At 39.9% G+C, this 15,000-nt stretch overlaps 1 protein-coding gene across 7 annotated transcripts in view; it reads right to left on the reverse strand.

Annotated features, from left to right (window-relative positions):
• Nucleotides 1-15,000, reverse strand: part of Mgat4a (alpha-1,3-mannosyl-glycoprotein 4-beta-N-acetylglucosaminyltransferase a) — a 192,801-nt gene that overhangs the window by 70,109 nt on the left and 107,692 nt on the right. For 2 of the 7 annotated variants that reach the window (XM_070128327.1, XM_070128326.1), the window contains exon 1: nucleotides 12,069-12,151. The exons of 3 other annotated variants lie outside the window; for them this stretch is intronic. In XM_070128327.1, the coding sequence (XP_069984428.1) occupies nucleotides 12,069-12,136 (68 nt within the window). In that variant the 5' untranslated portion in view covers nucleotides 12,137-12,151. Of the gene's footprint in view, nucleotides 1-2,798; nucleotides 2,855-12,068; nucleotides 12,152-13,420; nucleotides 13,440-15,000 lie in introns of those variants that run through there. 2 more of the 7 variants (XM_070128335.1, XM_070128328.1) reach the window with 2 other exon arrangements.

Consider the following 15,000-nt stretch of genomic DNA (forward strand, 5'->3'; position numbering starts at 1 on the left):
TTGTAGCCAGGAATTCCGTTGACATTTAACTCTCCGAGGTTTCTCACTCCACAACACGGAAATTAAGCTACTTTTATAGACTTTTATTAATGGCGGACTCGAGGTATTTTAGATCCGGAGAGAAGCCCAGTACCTTCCTCTCGAAGTATGAGTACCATTGACTATCTCTTCTTCCTCTTTGGGCATACGGGGCTCCCTTAACCGATGCCTATTTCTCTTTGGGCATACGAGGTACCCTTAACCAATGCCTCTTCCTCTTTGGGCATACAAGGCACCCTTAACCAAAGCCTCTTTCTCTTTGGGCATACGGGGCACCCTTGACCAGTGCCTCTTCCTCTTTGGACATACGAGGCTCCCTTAACTAATGCCTATTCCTCTTTGGGCATACCGGGCACCCTTAAGCAATGCCTCTTCCCCTTTGGGCATACGAGGCACCCTTAACCGATGCCCCTTCCTCTTTGGGCATACAAGGCACCCTTAACCAAAGCCTCTTTCTCTTTGGGCATACGGGGCTCCCTTAACCAATGCCTCTTCCTACTTGGGCATACGAGGCACCCTTAACCAATGCCTCTTTCTCTTTGGGCATACGGGGCACCCTTAACCAAAGCCTCTTCCTCTTTGGGCATACGGGGCACCCTGAACCGATGCCTCTTCCTCTTTGGGCATACGGGGCTCCCTTAACCAATGCCCCTTCCTATATGGGCATACGAGGAACCCTTAACCAATGCCTCTTCCTCTTTGGGCATACGGGGCTCCCTTAACCAATGCCCCTTCCTATTTGGGCATACGGGGCACCCTTAACCAATGCCTCTTCCTCTTTGGGCATACGGGGCTCCCTTAACCAATGCCCCTTCCTCTTTGGGCATACGGGGCTCCCTTAACCAGTGCCTCTTCCTCTTTGGGCATACGAGGCACCCTTAACCCAAGCCTCTTCCTACTTGGGCATACGAGGAACCCTTAACCAATGCCTCTTCCTCTTTGGGCATACGAGGCACCCTTAACCAATGCCTCTTCCTCTTTGGGCATACGAGGCACCCTTAACCAAAGCCTCTTCCTATTTGGGCATACGAGGCACCCTTAACCGATGCCTCTTCCTACTTGGGCATACGGGGCACCCTTAACCAAAGCCTCTTCCTACTTGGGCATACGAGGAACCCTTAACCAATGCCTCTTCCTCTTTGGGCATACGAGGCACCCTTAACCAAAGCCTCTTCCTATTTGGGCATACGAGGCACCCTTAACCAAAGCCTCTTCCTATTTGGGCATACGAGGCACCCTTAACCAATGCCTCTTCCTACTTGGGCATACGAGGCACCCTTAACCAAAGCCTCTTCCTCTTTGGGCATACGAGGCACCCTTAACCAATGCCTCTTCCTCTTTGGGCATACGAGGCACCCTTAACCAATGCCTCTTCCTACTTGGGCATACGGGGCTCCCTTAACCAATGCCTATTTCTCTTTGGGCATACGAGGCACCCTTAACCAATGCCTCTTCCTATTTGGGCATACGGGGCACCCTTAACCAATGCCTATTCCTCTTTGGGCATACCGGGTACCCTTAAGCAATGCCTCTTCCCCTTTGGGCATACGAGGCACCCTTAACCGATGCCTCTTTCTCTTTGGGCATACGGGGCTCCCTTAACCAATGCCTATTTCTCTTTGGGCATACGAGGCACCCTTAACCAATGCCTATTCCTATTTGGGCATACGGGGCACCCTTAACTAATGCCTATTCCTCTTTGGGCATACCGGGTACCCTTAAGCAATGCCTCTTCCCCTTTGGGCATACGAGGCACCCTTAACCGATGCCTCTTTCTCTTTGGGCATACGGGGCACCCTTAACCAATGCCTATTCCTATTTGGGCATACGGGGCACCCTTAACCAATGCCTATTCCTATTTGGGCATACGGGGCACCCTTAACTAATGCCTATTCCTCTTTGGGCATACCGGGTACCCTTAAGCAATGCCTCTTCCCCTTTGGGCATACGAGGCACCCTTAACCGATGCCTCTTTCTCTTTGGGCATACGGGGCTCCCTTAACCAATGCCTATTTCTCTTTGGGCATACGAGGCACCCTTAACCAATGCCTATTCCTATTTGGGCATACGGGGCACCCTTAACTAATGCCTATTCCTCTTTGGGCATACCGGGTACCCTTAAGCAATGCCTCTTCCCCTTTGGGCATACGAGGCACCCTTAACCGATGCCTCTTTCTCTTTGGGCATACGGGGCACCCTTAACCAATGCCTCTTCCTATTTGGGCATACGGGGCACCCTTAACCAATGCCTATTCCTATTTGGGCATACGGGGCACCCTTAACCGATGCCTCTTCCTCTTTGGGCATACGGGGCACCCTTAACCGATGCCTCTTCCTATTTGGGCATACGAGGCACCCTTAACCAATGCCCCTTTCTCCCTTACAGTGTAATCTCTCCCCTAAAACTTCCTCCTGCTCCTCTTCCTTCTCCTCCTCAGGATGTTTCCCCCAAATCCTCCTCCTCTTCCTCCCCATGCTCCCTTCCCCCTCCACACTCCTACTCTCCCTCCATCTTCCCTCTACCCCCACCCTCTCCCTCATGAATTTATCTCCCCCTCCCTCCCTCTTCCTCCCTTTACACCCACCCTCTCCCTCATGAATTTATCTCCCCCTCCCTCCCTCCCCCTCTCTTTACACCCCACCCACTCCCTCATAAATCTATCTCCCTCTTCCTCCTTCTCCCTCCCTTTACACCCCACCCACTCCCTCATAAATCTATCTCCCCTCTTCCTCCCCTTTTCTTCTATTCCCATTCTTACCTTGGGTCCAAGAACAAGCCATGGGGAAGACCTCGCCTCATGCTCCCTTCTCCTCCTCACGGGGACGGGAGAGGAGGGGGGGCAGTGAATGGGCGTCGCAGGAGGGGGGTGTATAGACGTCGCTCGTGTGCGGGGGGGAGAGAGGGAAGGGGAGGCGAGAGGGGGGGGAGGGTAGTTATCCGCGATTCTCCGCCTCCCCCTTCTCCTTTTCCTCCCCCAACCCCGCCCAACCTCCTCCTATGGGTGACTCGAAGACGCTCGGGTACAGATTTCACAGATTTCACAGATTCCACAGGTTTCGGGTCGATTTTACCGTTCCCAATCTTCACCAACGTAAGCACAAACATAAACAAACCATAAAAAAACTCAACGAACGAAACCACTAAACCAGAAACCCCGTAAAAAAAAACACGGACAAAATATCAGTGACAGAACACGAACACGAACACGGACACGAGCGCTGGTGGAGCACGTCTGGCCGCGAGAGAGCGAGCGAGGGTGAGAGAGAGAGGGAGAGAGGGAGGGAGAGAGAGAGCGGGAAAGCCACGTGTTAATGGCCGCAATAAACGGGAGCTACTGACCGATTGGAGGCGAGACTGACCGGCAAGGCGAGGCTAGGAGCTTCCCCAACACGTGCTGCATCACTCGTGTCAACACCTCCGTGCATAAACTTCCTCCCTGCTTTCCATCCCCTTCCTCCCTCTCTCCCTCCCTCCACCCATCCCCTCCTTCCCTCTCTTCTTCCCACCCTCCTCCATCCCCTCTTCTCTCTCCCTCCTCTCCCTCCACCCACCCCTCCTTATCTCCTTCCCACCCTCCCTCCCTCCACCCATCCCTTCTCTCCCTCCATCCCCTCCCTCCACCCCTTCCCTCTCCCCCCTCCCTCCCTCCACCCCCTCCCTCCCTCCCTCCCTCCTCCCTCCCTCCCTCCTCCCTCCCTCTAGCTACCCCTTCTCCACCCATTCCCTCCCCTCCTCCTCCCCTTCTTTCTCTCTGCTCTCTCCTCATTAACCCTGCTTCTACTTCTCATTGTTTATCTAACCCTTATCTGCACGCTGCACACACACACATACACACACTCATACACATACACGCACACGCACACGCACACGCACACGCACACACACGCACACGCACACATACAAAAAATACACATACATTAATATATATATATATATATATATATATATATATATATATATATATATATATATATATATATATTTATATATAGAGAGAGAGAGAGAGAGAGAGAGAGAGAGAGAGAGAGAGAATGTTGATAAGCAGATACACACAAACACACATGTGTACAAAAATACGCATAACTAACCGTAATTTCAAGAAGTATTAGTATTATTATCATCATTACCTGAGTATTACCTGAGTATTAATAGCTTGTCTAAAATGGACTTTTTTTTGGAGGAAATGAATCATAAATATAATCCAAGTATCAGGTTTTTTTTTTTTTTTTTTTTTTTTTTTTTTTTTTTTTTTTTTTTTTTTTTTTTTTTTTACACATGCAGACGTACATGTGCACATACAGAGGGGACAGACGAGTAGACGTTCATGGATATAAATATACATAACCATTTGCAAGAATTAATTAACCTAAATACTGATGTCGAAACTACTTCCTCTTGGTTTCTCTTTTTCTCTTTCTCTTTCTCTCTCCTTTTTCTCCACTTTCTCCTCTCCCCCCCTCTTTCTCTTTCTCTCGTTCTCTTTCTTTTCTCTTTCTCTCTTTCTCTCGTTCTCTCGTTCTCTCGTTCTCTCGTTTTCTCGTTCTCTCGTTCTCTCTTTCTCTCTTTCTCTTTTTCTCTCTCTTTCTCTCTCTTTCTCTCTCTTTCTCTCTCTTTCTCTCTCTTTCTCTTTCTCTTTCTCTTACTCTTTCTCTTTCTCTTTCTCTCTCTCTCTCTCTCTCCCTCTCTCTCTCTCTCTCTCTCTCTCTCTCCCTCTCTCTCTCTCTCTCTCTCCCCTGCTCAGACAGCATTGCCAGTTATTGTATTTTATATCGCAATGAATGTAAACACCTCAATTGCCACTAATCTGTTCCCTAACCAATGAAAAATTTCCCATGTAATTATTTTACAGACAGGTAATGACAAAAAAGATGTAAGCAACTACAGGCTCATTTCCCTCTTGCCAATCTTTTCCAAAATATTTTTTTAAATGTTTTAAATGCTAAACAGTTGTTATCATTCTTGGACTCACAAAAAAAAAATATTCTACGTCAGCACGGCTTTCGTCAGCAGCTTTGTACAGACACATCCCTAATTAAGCTTTCAGACAAAATACATGATAATATAGATAATATTTTGTCTCTCCTTATTCTCCTAGACTTACCAAAGGCTTTCGATAGTGTAAACCACAATATGCTAATCAAATGTCAAAAAATGGACATCAATTCTTTTTGGTTCCGTCAATTATCTGAGCAAGAGATCTTTGTCTGTGTGAATGGGGAATGTGCTTTCTACCGCGAGAAATGTCTGCTTGGGTGTTGAATGCGCTGACGATACCCAAATACCGCTGACTGGAGAGACTGACAGTATTGCAGCACTGATTGAGAGAGCATGGAAATACTGAGATTACTGCAGCATTGATTGAGAGAGCATGGAAATACTGAGAATACTGCAGCATTGATTGAGAGAGCATGGAAATACTGAGAATACTGCAGCATTGATTGAGAGGGCAGAGAGTTCCCGATCAGCTGTTTCAAGTTATATCTTCAGAGGAATGATTTACATTTGAATCAAAAACAAAACACGATGTATTTTTATTGGCTCTCGACTCCTAATCTCAAGACTGCCAGATGATATTTCAATAAATTTCAACAGCAACCGTATACGACCTAAGACAGTGGTAACAAAAAAAATTTAGGAGTCTATTTCAATCAACATAGATATTTTAACTCTCACGCAGATGAACTAAGTAGAAAAATTAATGGTATTCTCCCTTATCTGAACAAAATAAGAGACAATTTTTATACATTCAACTGGGATAATAGTATTACAATCATTAGTATTCAGTCTTATCAACTATTGCTCGAGAATAGACTGAAAGAGGTTACACAACTACACTGCTAACGCTGCCATTGGTGGCTTACGTAAATATGACTCGCAACCCCAGCTTCAAAAAACAATTGCGATGGTTAAATATAAATAAGAAACACATACACGACATATTTATTTTAATCTCTTAAAAGCTTGCACCAGCGCTTCCCTCACTGTTTAAAACTTCACCGTTTAATAATGCTCATTGTTTAATAATTCCTCACTGTTTAATAATGCTGTGTTTATACCGTGAGCGAAATGACAGGCACAATTACGAGACAAAGAAACAACTTAGATGAACAATGAACAAATGCAATAGAAGGCACAAAAAGGATAACGGTGAGATTATATTTGCCAACAAATATGGAATCAGATTCAGGCAACAAATAAAGAACAATGCTTTACTCTCTGCCTCTGAAGACAAACTAAAGAAATATCTATTACATGACTAGATCGAACTTTTGTATAATAAACTGTTATGTAAAATGCCACCATAAATATCCTTATATTCCAATATTTACTTTGAGGACAAATTATAGAAATATCTATTACATGACTAAATCTAAATCTTAAACTTTTCTATAATAAACTGTGATGTAAAATGCCACTATAAATATCATCTTTTACTCCAATATTTATTTTAATAAAAACTATTTAAAAGTAAGATTAGAACATATAATATTCTATATAATTCTATGTTGAATATGTATTTCAGCACTTGTTAAATATGTATTTTAGTGTTGTGATATGTTTTATATGTGTGTGTTTGCCATTTTATTATTTCTTTATATATGGCCATAATTTTAGGCGTAGCAAGGAGTCTAACGTATTATATTAAATATATACTAACAACTTAAATCAATCCTATCTTACAGAATTGAACCAATATATGAATATGTGATTACTTACTTGAACTGTGATAATTTTGTACATCAAATATTGCATCTTGCAAAGAATGTGAAAATCTCTTCTATATCTTTTTGGATATAATTTTACGATTAAGCAGATAATAATGTACAATCCTTTTTAATTAAACATATTTTGCATTCATTTTATATGCTATATGCACCTGTATATATAATTATAATGATATATATTTGTATATTGTAGTGAATACCCAAAGCACATTGGAAATAAAGTTTTATATTATTATCATTATTATTACTTTCTCTCTCTCTCTTTTTCTTTTTTCTCTTTCTCTCTCTCTCCGTCTTTCTCTCTCACTCTCCCTAGTAACAACCAGCTTTGAAATTACTTAACATTATGATTTCCATCGACTGTAAACTAAAATTCAACCATAACGAAGAAATAAAATGCTTTAAAACATCAACATTTCAAAATATAATTATAAGAAATATGGAGGATAATGTTAGTCTATATTCTTTGATGTTTTGAGAGCGTCTGATCTGGTCAAAACTCTTTCTCTCTATTCTTTGAATAATAAAGAGGAAAATGTATTTATTTTCTCTAAGGGCGTCTACTGTACGTGCCATAAAAGGTAATCCAGTATTAAAGTTTAATCCAGATCAACTTTTAATGCACCTCTAGACCAGGCTTTACTATTAAGCTCATTTTAAAACCCTGCACATGCGCAGAAGCGACAAGTTAATCCCACCAATCATGTACTGCCACGTCACGTGTCCGTCATGAACTCCACGGTTGCCATCGCTTGAGTTGCCATTCAGAGTTATTTTCGGCAATAACATCGATCGTCTTAGAATTTTCATACTTGGTATTTATTATGAAAATGAAATTATATATATTTACACAAATGATCAAATATTCTGATAAAGGAAATAACTTATGGTAATGAATATAAAAAACCGATATAATCCCACGAGGAATCTTTGAAGTTCATAGGCTGCGGGCATGGAACTCATATTTCCAGGTTAGTGAAACAAAAATTATATGGTCAAGGTCACGCAAGTTGAGGTTTTAAATCAAATATGAACCAGTGTTTTAAAGAAGAATTATGAGTTTTTCTCAACTACTTTACTTCAAAACCAACAAGTATACTTTTCTATGGACCTCCTGAACAGCTTCCTGAAGAAAACATGTTTCCCTCCAACACGATCCAACGCAGCAAACAGCTGTCCGAGGAAACCGCGATAGATATTAATTGGCGAATGTCATTTTTGTACTTGAGTGTCATTGAAATAAAGATTGGTTTTATAGTTGTTAGAGCAGTTACCCATTTTACTACTATAAATATAAGATCATGAAAGCAAATAGAATATTTCATAAATAATCATGTTTCCCTTATAAGTAAGCCTACCTGTGCCTTGTTATTATCATATGAAGATCAAACTGCACCTTGAGTGACTGACTACAACTTTCTATAACAATCACTTTTTCTCCAATTTATAAAAAATTAATATCAGTTGTCAGAAAAATCTTTTAACAATGCAGTGTCTGAATGCAAATTGCAAGGTTTATTTATTTAAGTAAATTTTATACCTGGACTGCAAATCTTTAGGGTAATATCTTTAAAAATGTCTTCTATACCATATGCGTAGGGACATGAAGGGTGAATGTTGATTAGATATCTTTTGGATGAGTGTGTTGCTTATTTACAGGTGTGAGTGCATGACTTGCTCCAAACGCTACCCTACACAACATGCAACAGTTATGTGTGAAGAGCAACACTGCACAGAAACGTTTCAAAAATACCACAGATTTTTCAGCAATAAAAAGACAACATACCTCGGCTCCCACCCTTTAGATTTCTAAAACCTATTCCCACACGCCCAGAAATACGAGACCAGGATCTTCACATCAACAGCAGAGGGCAGAACCATCACTATATCACAGGACCAGGAACATCACAAAGAGTTGATAGAAATTTAAAGAGACAGTCCATGAACTTAAGAGTCCAAACAAATCATATTTGAAACGGATAATCTTGAAGAAATTTATAGAGAAAATAGAAATACGAACTTTCTTACTTTGATATGATGCTAGTCTTAGTTTTCAATTTTGGGAACATTGGGAGGCATAAAGAATTGATTAATAAGAATAAGTTTTTAATGCCTTGTCTTCAATCATGTAGTTACGTCTGGGATGAAGGGAAGGAAAAGGTGGTCTTCAGAAGCATCTGAGAAGTTTATATTATTATTTACAGAACACTTTAAACAATTAGGAGGCAAAACAGTGCAGAGATAAAAAGGCACAAGATAATTAGCATTATGAAAACATTAGTAAGAGTCTCAGTTTCATGAAATACACATTAAATATAACAGATATTTTGAAACCTAAAAGATGTCTAAAATAGTTTCTTAAATATGATCACCAAAAACATGACATTACAAAAAAGCAGGAAAGAAAAAAAAAACATGAAATCTCCCAAAAGAGCGAATTTCACTCGCGACATTTCTCTTCTCTCCGACATGTTGACATCACACCGGTGGCGACAGAATAGTGAGTACGACAGTTTTTACGGAACATTATTGTCGTGTCGTCTGGCAGCGGAGGGTGTCGTCTTCGGTACTGACGCGGCGGATTAGGATTAAACTAATTACGGTATTAAGAGTTAAGGACACTACAGAAGACGCCCTAACTAAAAATAATAATAATAATAAATACAAAAATAACAAAAAGGGTTTATCGTAACAACGGAAAACAAAACAAAGAAATAGTCTTCAACGAAGCAATGATTATTTTTTAAATCTTTTTCAGCAAAACGAAAAACAGAAACAAAATTCTAAACTAATAATAACATATATATATATATATATATATATATATATATATATATATATATATATATATATATATATATTTATCTTTTCAGAAAAAAAAACGAAAACAAAATTCTAAAATAGTCTCCAGCAAAATAAAGAAATGACAAAAAAAACCAGTCTACGCTAAAATATAAGAATAAACAAAAAACAAGAAAAGGAAAGAATAGTTTTCAGCAAAACAGGAATAACACGGTAATGATCTGCTTGAGACGGATAAAAAAAAGCTCTGATACAGGAATATTCTCATATCATATTTCGTAAACTTTCTTACCTCAGAAATGGTTGTCTAATGTATGTATACGTATTTGTAAATATAAAAAATAAACAAATGCACATACACACACATGTATGCATACCTACATACATAAAACACACACACTCATATATGCATGCATACATACATATATAAAACACACACACTCATATATCTGTGTGTATTCCTTTTGATTTTTCGTTCATCACTGTTTGTAACCCAGCTATATATATATATCTAATTACTATATGATACATATTTATATAATCTTACATGTTTGTCACATACGTATCTTCACATATGCACATACGCCTGACCATTGCTTCCCCTGTTTATTCCTCTAATCTTGCCATGCCAGACATTCCAATGTTGTGTCGTCTATCTCTTCCGCAAGAACTATGTTGCCAAATGTTAACAACGTGACTTTGAGCGATCTTTAGACCACTGTGTAGACGAGGCAGACCCTGTGGGGAGCCAGGGAGGAACGACTCTCTCACAGGAGCAGCCACATAACTATTAAATAAATGGAGTTATGATACTAATTTAAGCAGTCAGCATAACTATTTAATAAATGGAGTTAAGACACGTCTTTAAGCATCCAGCAAAACAATTTAATAAATGGATTTAAGATACGTATTTAAGCATCCAACAAAACAATTTAATAAATGGATTTAAGATACGTATTTAAGCATCCAGCAAAACAATTTAATAAATGGATTTAAGACACGTATTTAAGCATCCAGCAAAACAATTTAATAAATGGATTTAAGACGCGTATTTAAGCATCCAGCAAAACAATTTAATAAATGGATTTAAGACGCGTATTTAAGCATTCAGCAAATTTAATAAATGGATTTAAGACGCGTATTTAAGCATCCAGCAAAACAATTTAATAAATGGATTTAAGACGCGTATTTAAGCATCCAGCAAATTTAATAAATGGATTTAAGACGCGTATTTAAGCATCCAGCAAATCAATTTAATAAATGGATTTAAGACACGTATTTAAGCATCCAGCAAATTTAATAAATGGATTTAAGACGCGTATTTAAGCATCCAACAAAACAATTTAATAAATGGATTTAAGATACGTATTTAAGCATCCAACAAAACAATTTAATAAATGGATTTAAGATACGTATTTAAGCATCCAGCAAAACAATTTAATAAATGGATTTAAGACACGTATTTAAGCATCCAGCAAAACAATTTAATAAATGGATTTAAGACGCGTATTTAAGCATCCAGCAAAACAATTTAATAAATGGATTTAAGACGCGTATTTAAGCATTCAGCAAATTTAATAAATGGATTTAAGACGCGTATTTAAGCATCCAGCAAAACAATTTAATAAATGGATTTAAGACGCGTATTTAAGCATCCAGCAAATTTAATAAATGGATTTAAGACGCGTATTTAAGCATCCAGCAAATCAATTTAATAAATGGATTTAAGACACGTATTTAAGCATCCAGCAAATCAATTTAATAAATGGATTTAAGACACATATTTAAGCAGCCAACATAACTATTTAATAAATGGAGTTAAAACACTTATTTAAGCAGCCAACATAGCTATTTAATAAATGGAGTTAAAACACTTATTTAAGCAGCCAACATAGCTATTTAATAAATGGAGTTAAAACACTTATTTAAGCAGCCAACATATAACTATCTAATAAATGGTTAAAACACTTATTTAAGCAGCAAACATAACGATTTAATAAATAGAGATAAGACACTTTGGCTGTCTACCTTAAACCCTAAGCTCGCCATCTAACAAAGTCTCATAGGGCCCAACATCCGGGCTCTTACAACCGGTGGCTTAACTTTGAAAGCGAACTCATACACGAACTCGTACACGAACTCATACACCGCCTCCGCAACACCACCACGCCCTGCCAAGCACACTGTGACCCAGTCCCGCTGAGATGCCCCCAAGCCCGGAGAACTGGCGCTGACCTCGGACACTGTAGAACCACATATGACCAAGGACAAAGAAGGGAAGGACAGGGAAACACACGCATGTGCATATCCGTGTTTTCCTGTCCTTCCCATCGTTAACACACGCATATGCATATCCATGTGTTTTCTTGTCCTTCCCTTCGTTGTTCATGTTGCCATCCGTTCATCGTGCATTCCACACATCACCAAGGACGAGGACCAAAACAAAACACCAAAAAAAACAAAAAAAAAAAACAGAAAAAAAGGGAACAAAACACCCGTACCCCGAGTCCGAGTTCTTCCCCACGAGGATTCCTCCACGCAGCCACGACCAGGCAGGAAGCGACACCATCCCGCTGACTGGTCGTGCCGTGACCTTGCTTGCCACGCACCACTTCGAATCTCCCCGTCAGCCGCTCTCTGCCTCGTCATCTCCCCCCTCCCCCCTCAAAAAATAATAAATAAAAACATATAACTATTTAATGAATAGAGTCAAGACATCTTGGTTGTCTACCTTAAGAAATATATATATACTATTTAACTATTTAATGAACAGTGTCAAGACGTCTTGGTTGTCCACCTTAAAATATATATATATACTATTTAACTATTTAATGAATAGAGTCAAGACATCTTGGTTGTCTACCTTAAAAAATATATATATACTATTTAACTATTTAATGAATAGAGTCAAGACATCTTGGTTGTCCACCTTGAAAAAAAATATATATACTATTTAACTATTTAATTAATAGAATCAAGACATCTTGGTTGTCCACCTTAAAAAATATATATAATTTAACTATTTAATGAATAGAGTCAAGACATCTTGGTTGTCTACCTTAAAAATATATATATACTATTTAACTATTTAATGAATAGAGTCAAGACATCTTGGTTGTCTACCTTAAAAAATATATATAATTTAACTATTTAATGAATAGAGTCAAGACATCTTGGTTGTCCACCTTAAAAAATATATATATACTATTTAACTATTTAATGAATAGAGTCAAGACATCTTGGTTGTCTACCTTAAAAAAAATATATATATACTATTTAACTATTTAATGAATAGAGTCATCTTGGTTGTCTATCTTAAAAAATATATATATATACTATTTAACTATTTAATGGATAGAATCAACACGTCTCGGTTGTCTACCTTAAAAAAAAAAAAAAAAAAAAAAAAAAAAAAAAAAAAATATATATATATATATATATATATATATACATATATATATATATATATATATATATATATATACTATTTAACTATTTAATGAATAGGGTCAAGATGTCTCGGTTGTCTACCTTAAACCCTAAGCTCGCCATCTACCAAAGTCTCGTAGGGCCCAACATCCGGGCTCTTACACTGCAACAACCATTATCTACATCATTACTGGTGATACTGCCCCCTTAAATACCACAATAACCATCATAATCACTACGAGATTAATCACCGTCTTTAATCTGATTACTCTCTTCATCATTATTTTTATCTCTCCGATTCTCACTTCCTCCTCCATCCTTCCTCCTCTTCCTCCTCCTCTCTCCCAATTCCTATCTTTGATTTTCTTCTACACTTCCATCTTAAGGATATTTTCTTAACTTCCGTCTTAAGGTTTTTACTTACGGCTTATCACTGGACAAGACGTACCTGTAAATAAAAAAATATATATTAGAAAGAGAAAGTAAACGTTATTAAGATAATACTAATAAATATATCAAAATAAAATAACAAAATAATAAATAATAATCATAAATGGTTCTTCCGGTTGAGTTTATTCTCATAAAAACTGTTGTCATTATTATTATTCTGATTACTAGCTATTTGGTAATAAAAAAGAGAAAAAACAATAAGAATAATAAAAAAAATAAGAAGAATTAAAAGAGAAAGAAAACGAGGAAGATGAAGAAAAAAAGGAGAAGTAGATGAAGAGAAAGAAGATATACAACAACATACAACAACAACAACAAGCGAGATATGCCCTTCTCGCTCGTAACCCCCCTCTACCCTCTACCCCCACCCCCACCCACCCCCTCCGGTGCCCGTGACGTCATGGCCTCCTCCCGCGTCTCCAGTTGGCGCCATCTCGTCTCGGGAGGAAAAGTTTCCGGCGAAATGAAGACGCTCTGGTTTGTCTTCCGGAGTTCTCTCGTTGGGGGGGGGGGAGGTAGGGAATGGTGGGGCGTGGGGAGGGGGAGAGGGAAGAGGAGGGGAGGGAGGAGGAGGGAGAGGGAGAGGGAGGAGGAGGGGAGGGGTGAAAGGAAGGAGGGGGGGATGGGGAGGAGGAAGGAGGAAGGAGAGGGAGGGAGGAGGGGGAGAGGAAGGAGGAGGGAGGAGAGGGAGGTAGGGAATGGTGGGGCGTGGGGAGGGGGAAGGGGGAGGGGAGGAGGAGGGAGGGGGAGGTAGGGGAATAGGGGGGAAGGAAGGGGGAAGGGGGAGGGAGAAGGAGGGGGAGGGAGAGGGAGGAGGAGGGGGAGAGGGAGAGGAAGGAGGAGGGGGAGGTAGGGAATGGTGGGGGGAGGGAGGGAGGAGGAGAGGGAGAGGGAGAAGGAGGGGGGAGGTAGGGAATGGTGGGGAGGGGAGGGGGAGAGGGAGGAGGGAGGAGGAGGGGGAGAGGGAGGAGGAGGGAGAGGTAGGGAATGGTGGGGGAGGGAGGGGGGAAGGGGAGGGAGAGGGAGGAGGAGGAGGGAGGGAGAAGGAGGGGGGGAGGGAGGAGGAGGGAGAAGGAGGAGGAGGTGGTGGTGAGAGGAGGAGAAGAAGGAGGAGGAAAAGATGAAAGAAAAGAAGGGAGGAGGAAGAGGAAAAAGGGGGAAGAGAAGTAGGAGTAGTAGGAGGAGGTGGGAAGGAAGGAGGTGGGAAGGAAGGAGGAGGAGGAGGAGGAGGAGGAGGAGGAGGAGGAGGAGGAGGAGGAGGAGGAGGAGGAAGAGGAGAGGGGGAGGGGGGAGAGACCACGGAATATTGGAAAAGAAGAAGAAAGAAATAAAGTGACGGAAGTATTCAGATTTCCTCCTTCCTGCTTTTGGAATTTCGCTTTTACCAATTGGAAACGAGATCTTGGGAGATGTTTTTTTTATTATTATTATTATTATTTGAGGATAATACTCTATTTTTATTTACTTTTTATTATTATTATTATTTTTTTTTTTTTTTGTCATCGCTTGAGGGTAATACTCTTTATTTTTTATTTAATTATTTTTTTTATTTTT

This window comes from Penaeus vannamei, chromosome 12, assembly GCF_042767895.1.
Source record: "Penaeus vannamei isolate JL-2024 chromosome 12, ASM4276789v1, whole genome shotgun sequence".
Lineage (NCBI taxonomy): Eukaryota > Metazoa > Arthropoda > Malacostraca > Decapoda > Penaeidae > Penaeus > Penaeus vannamei.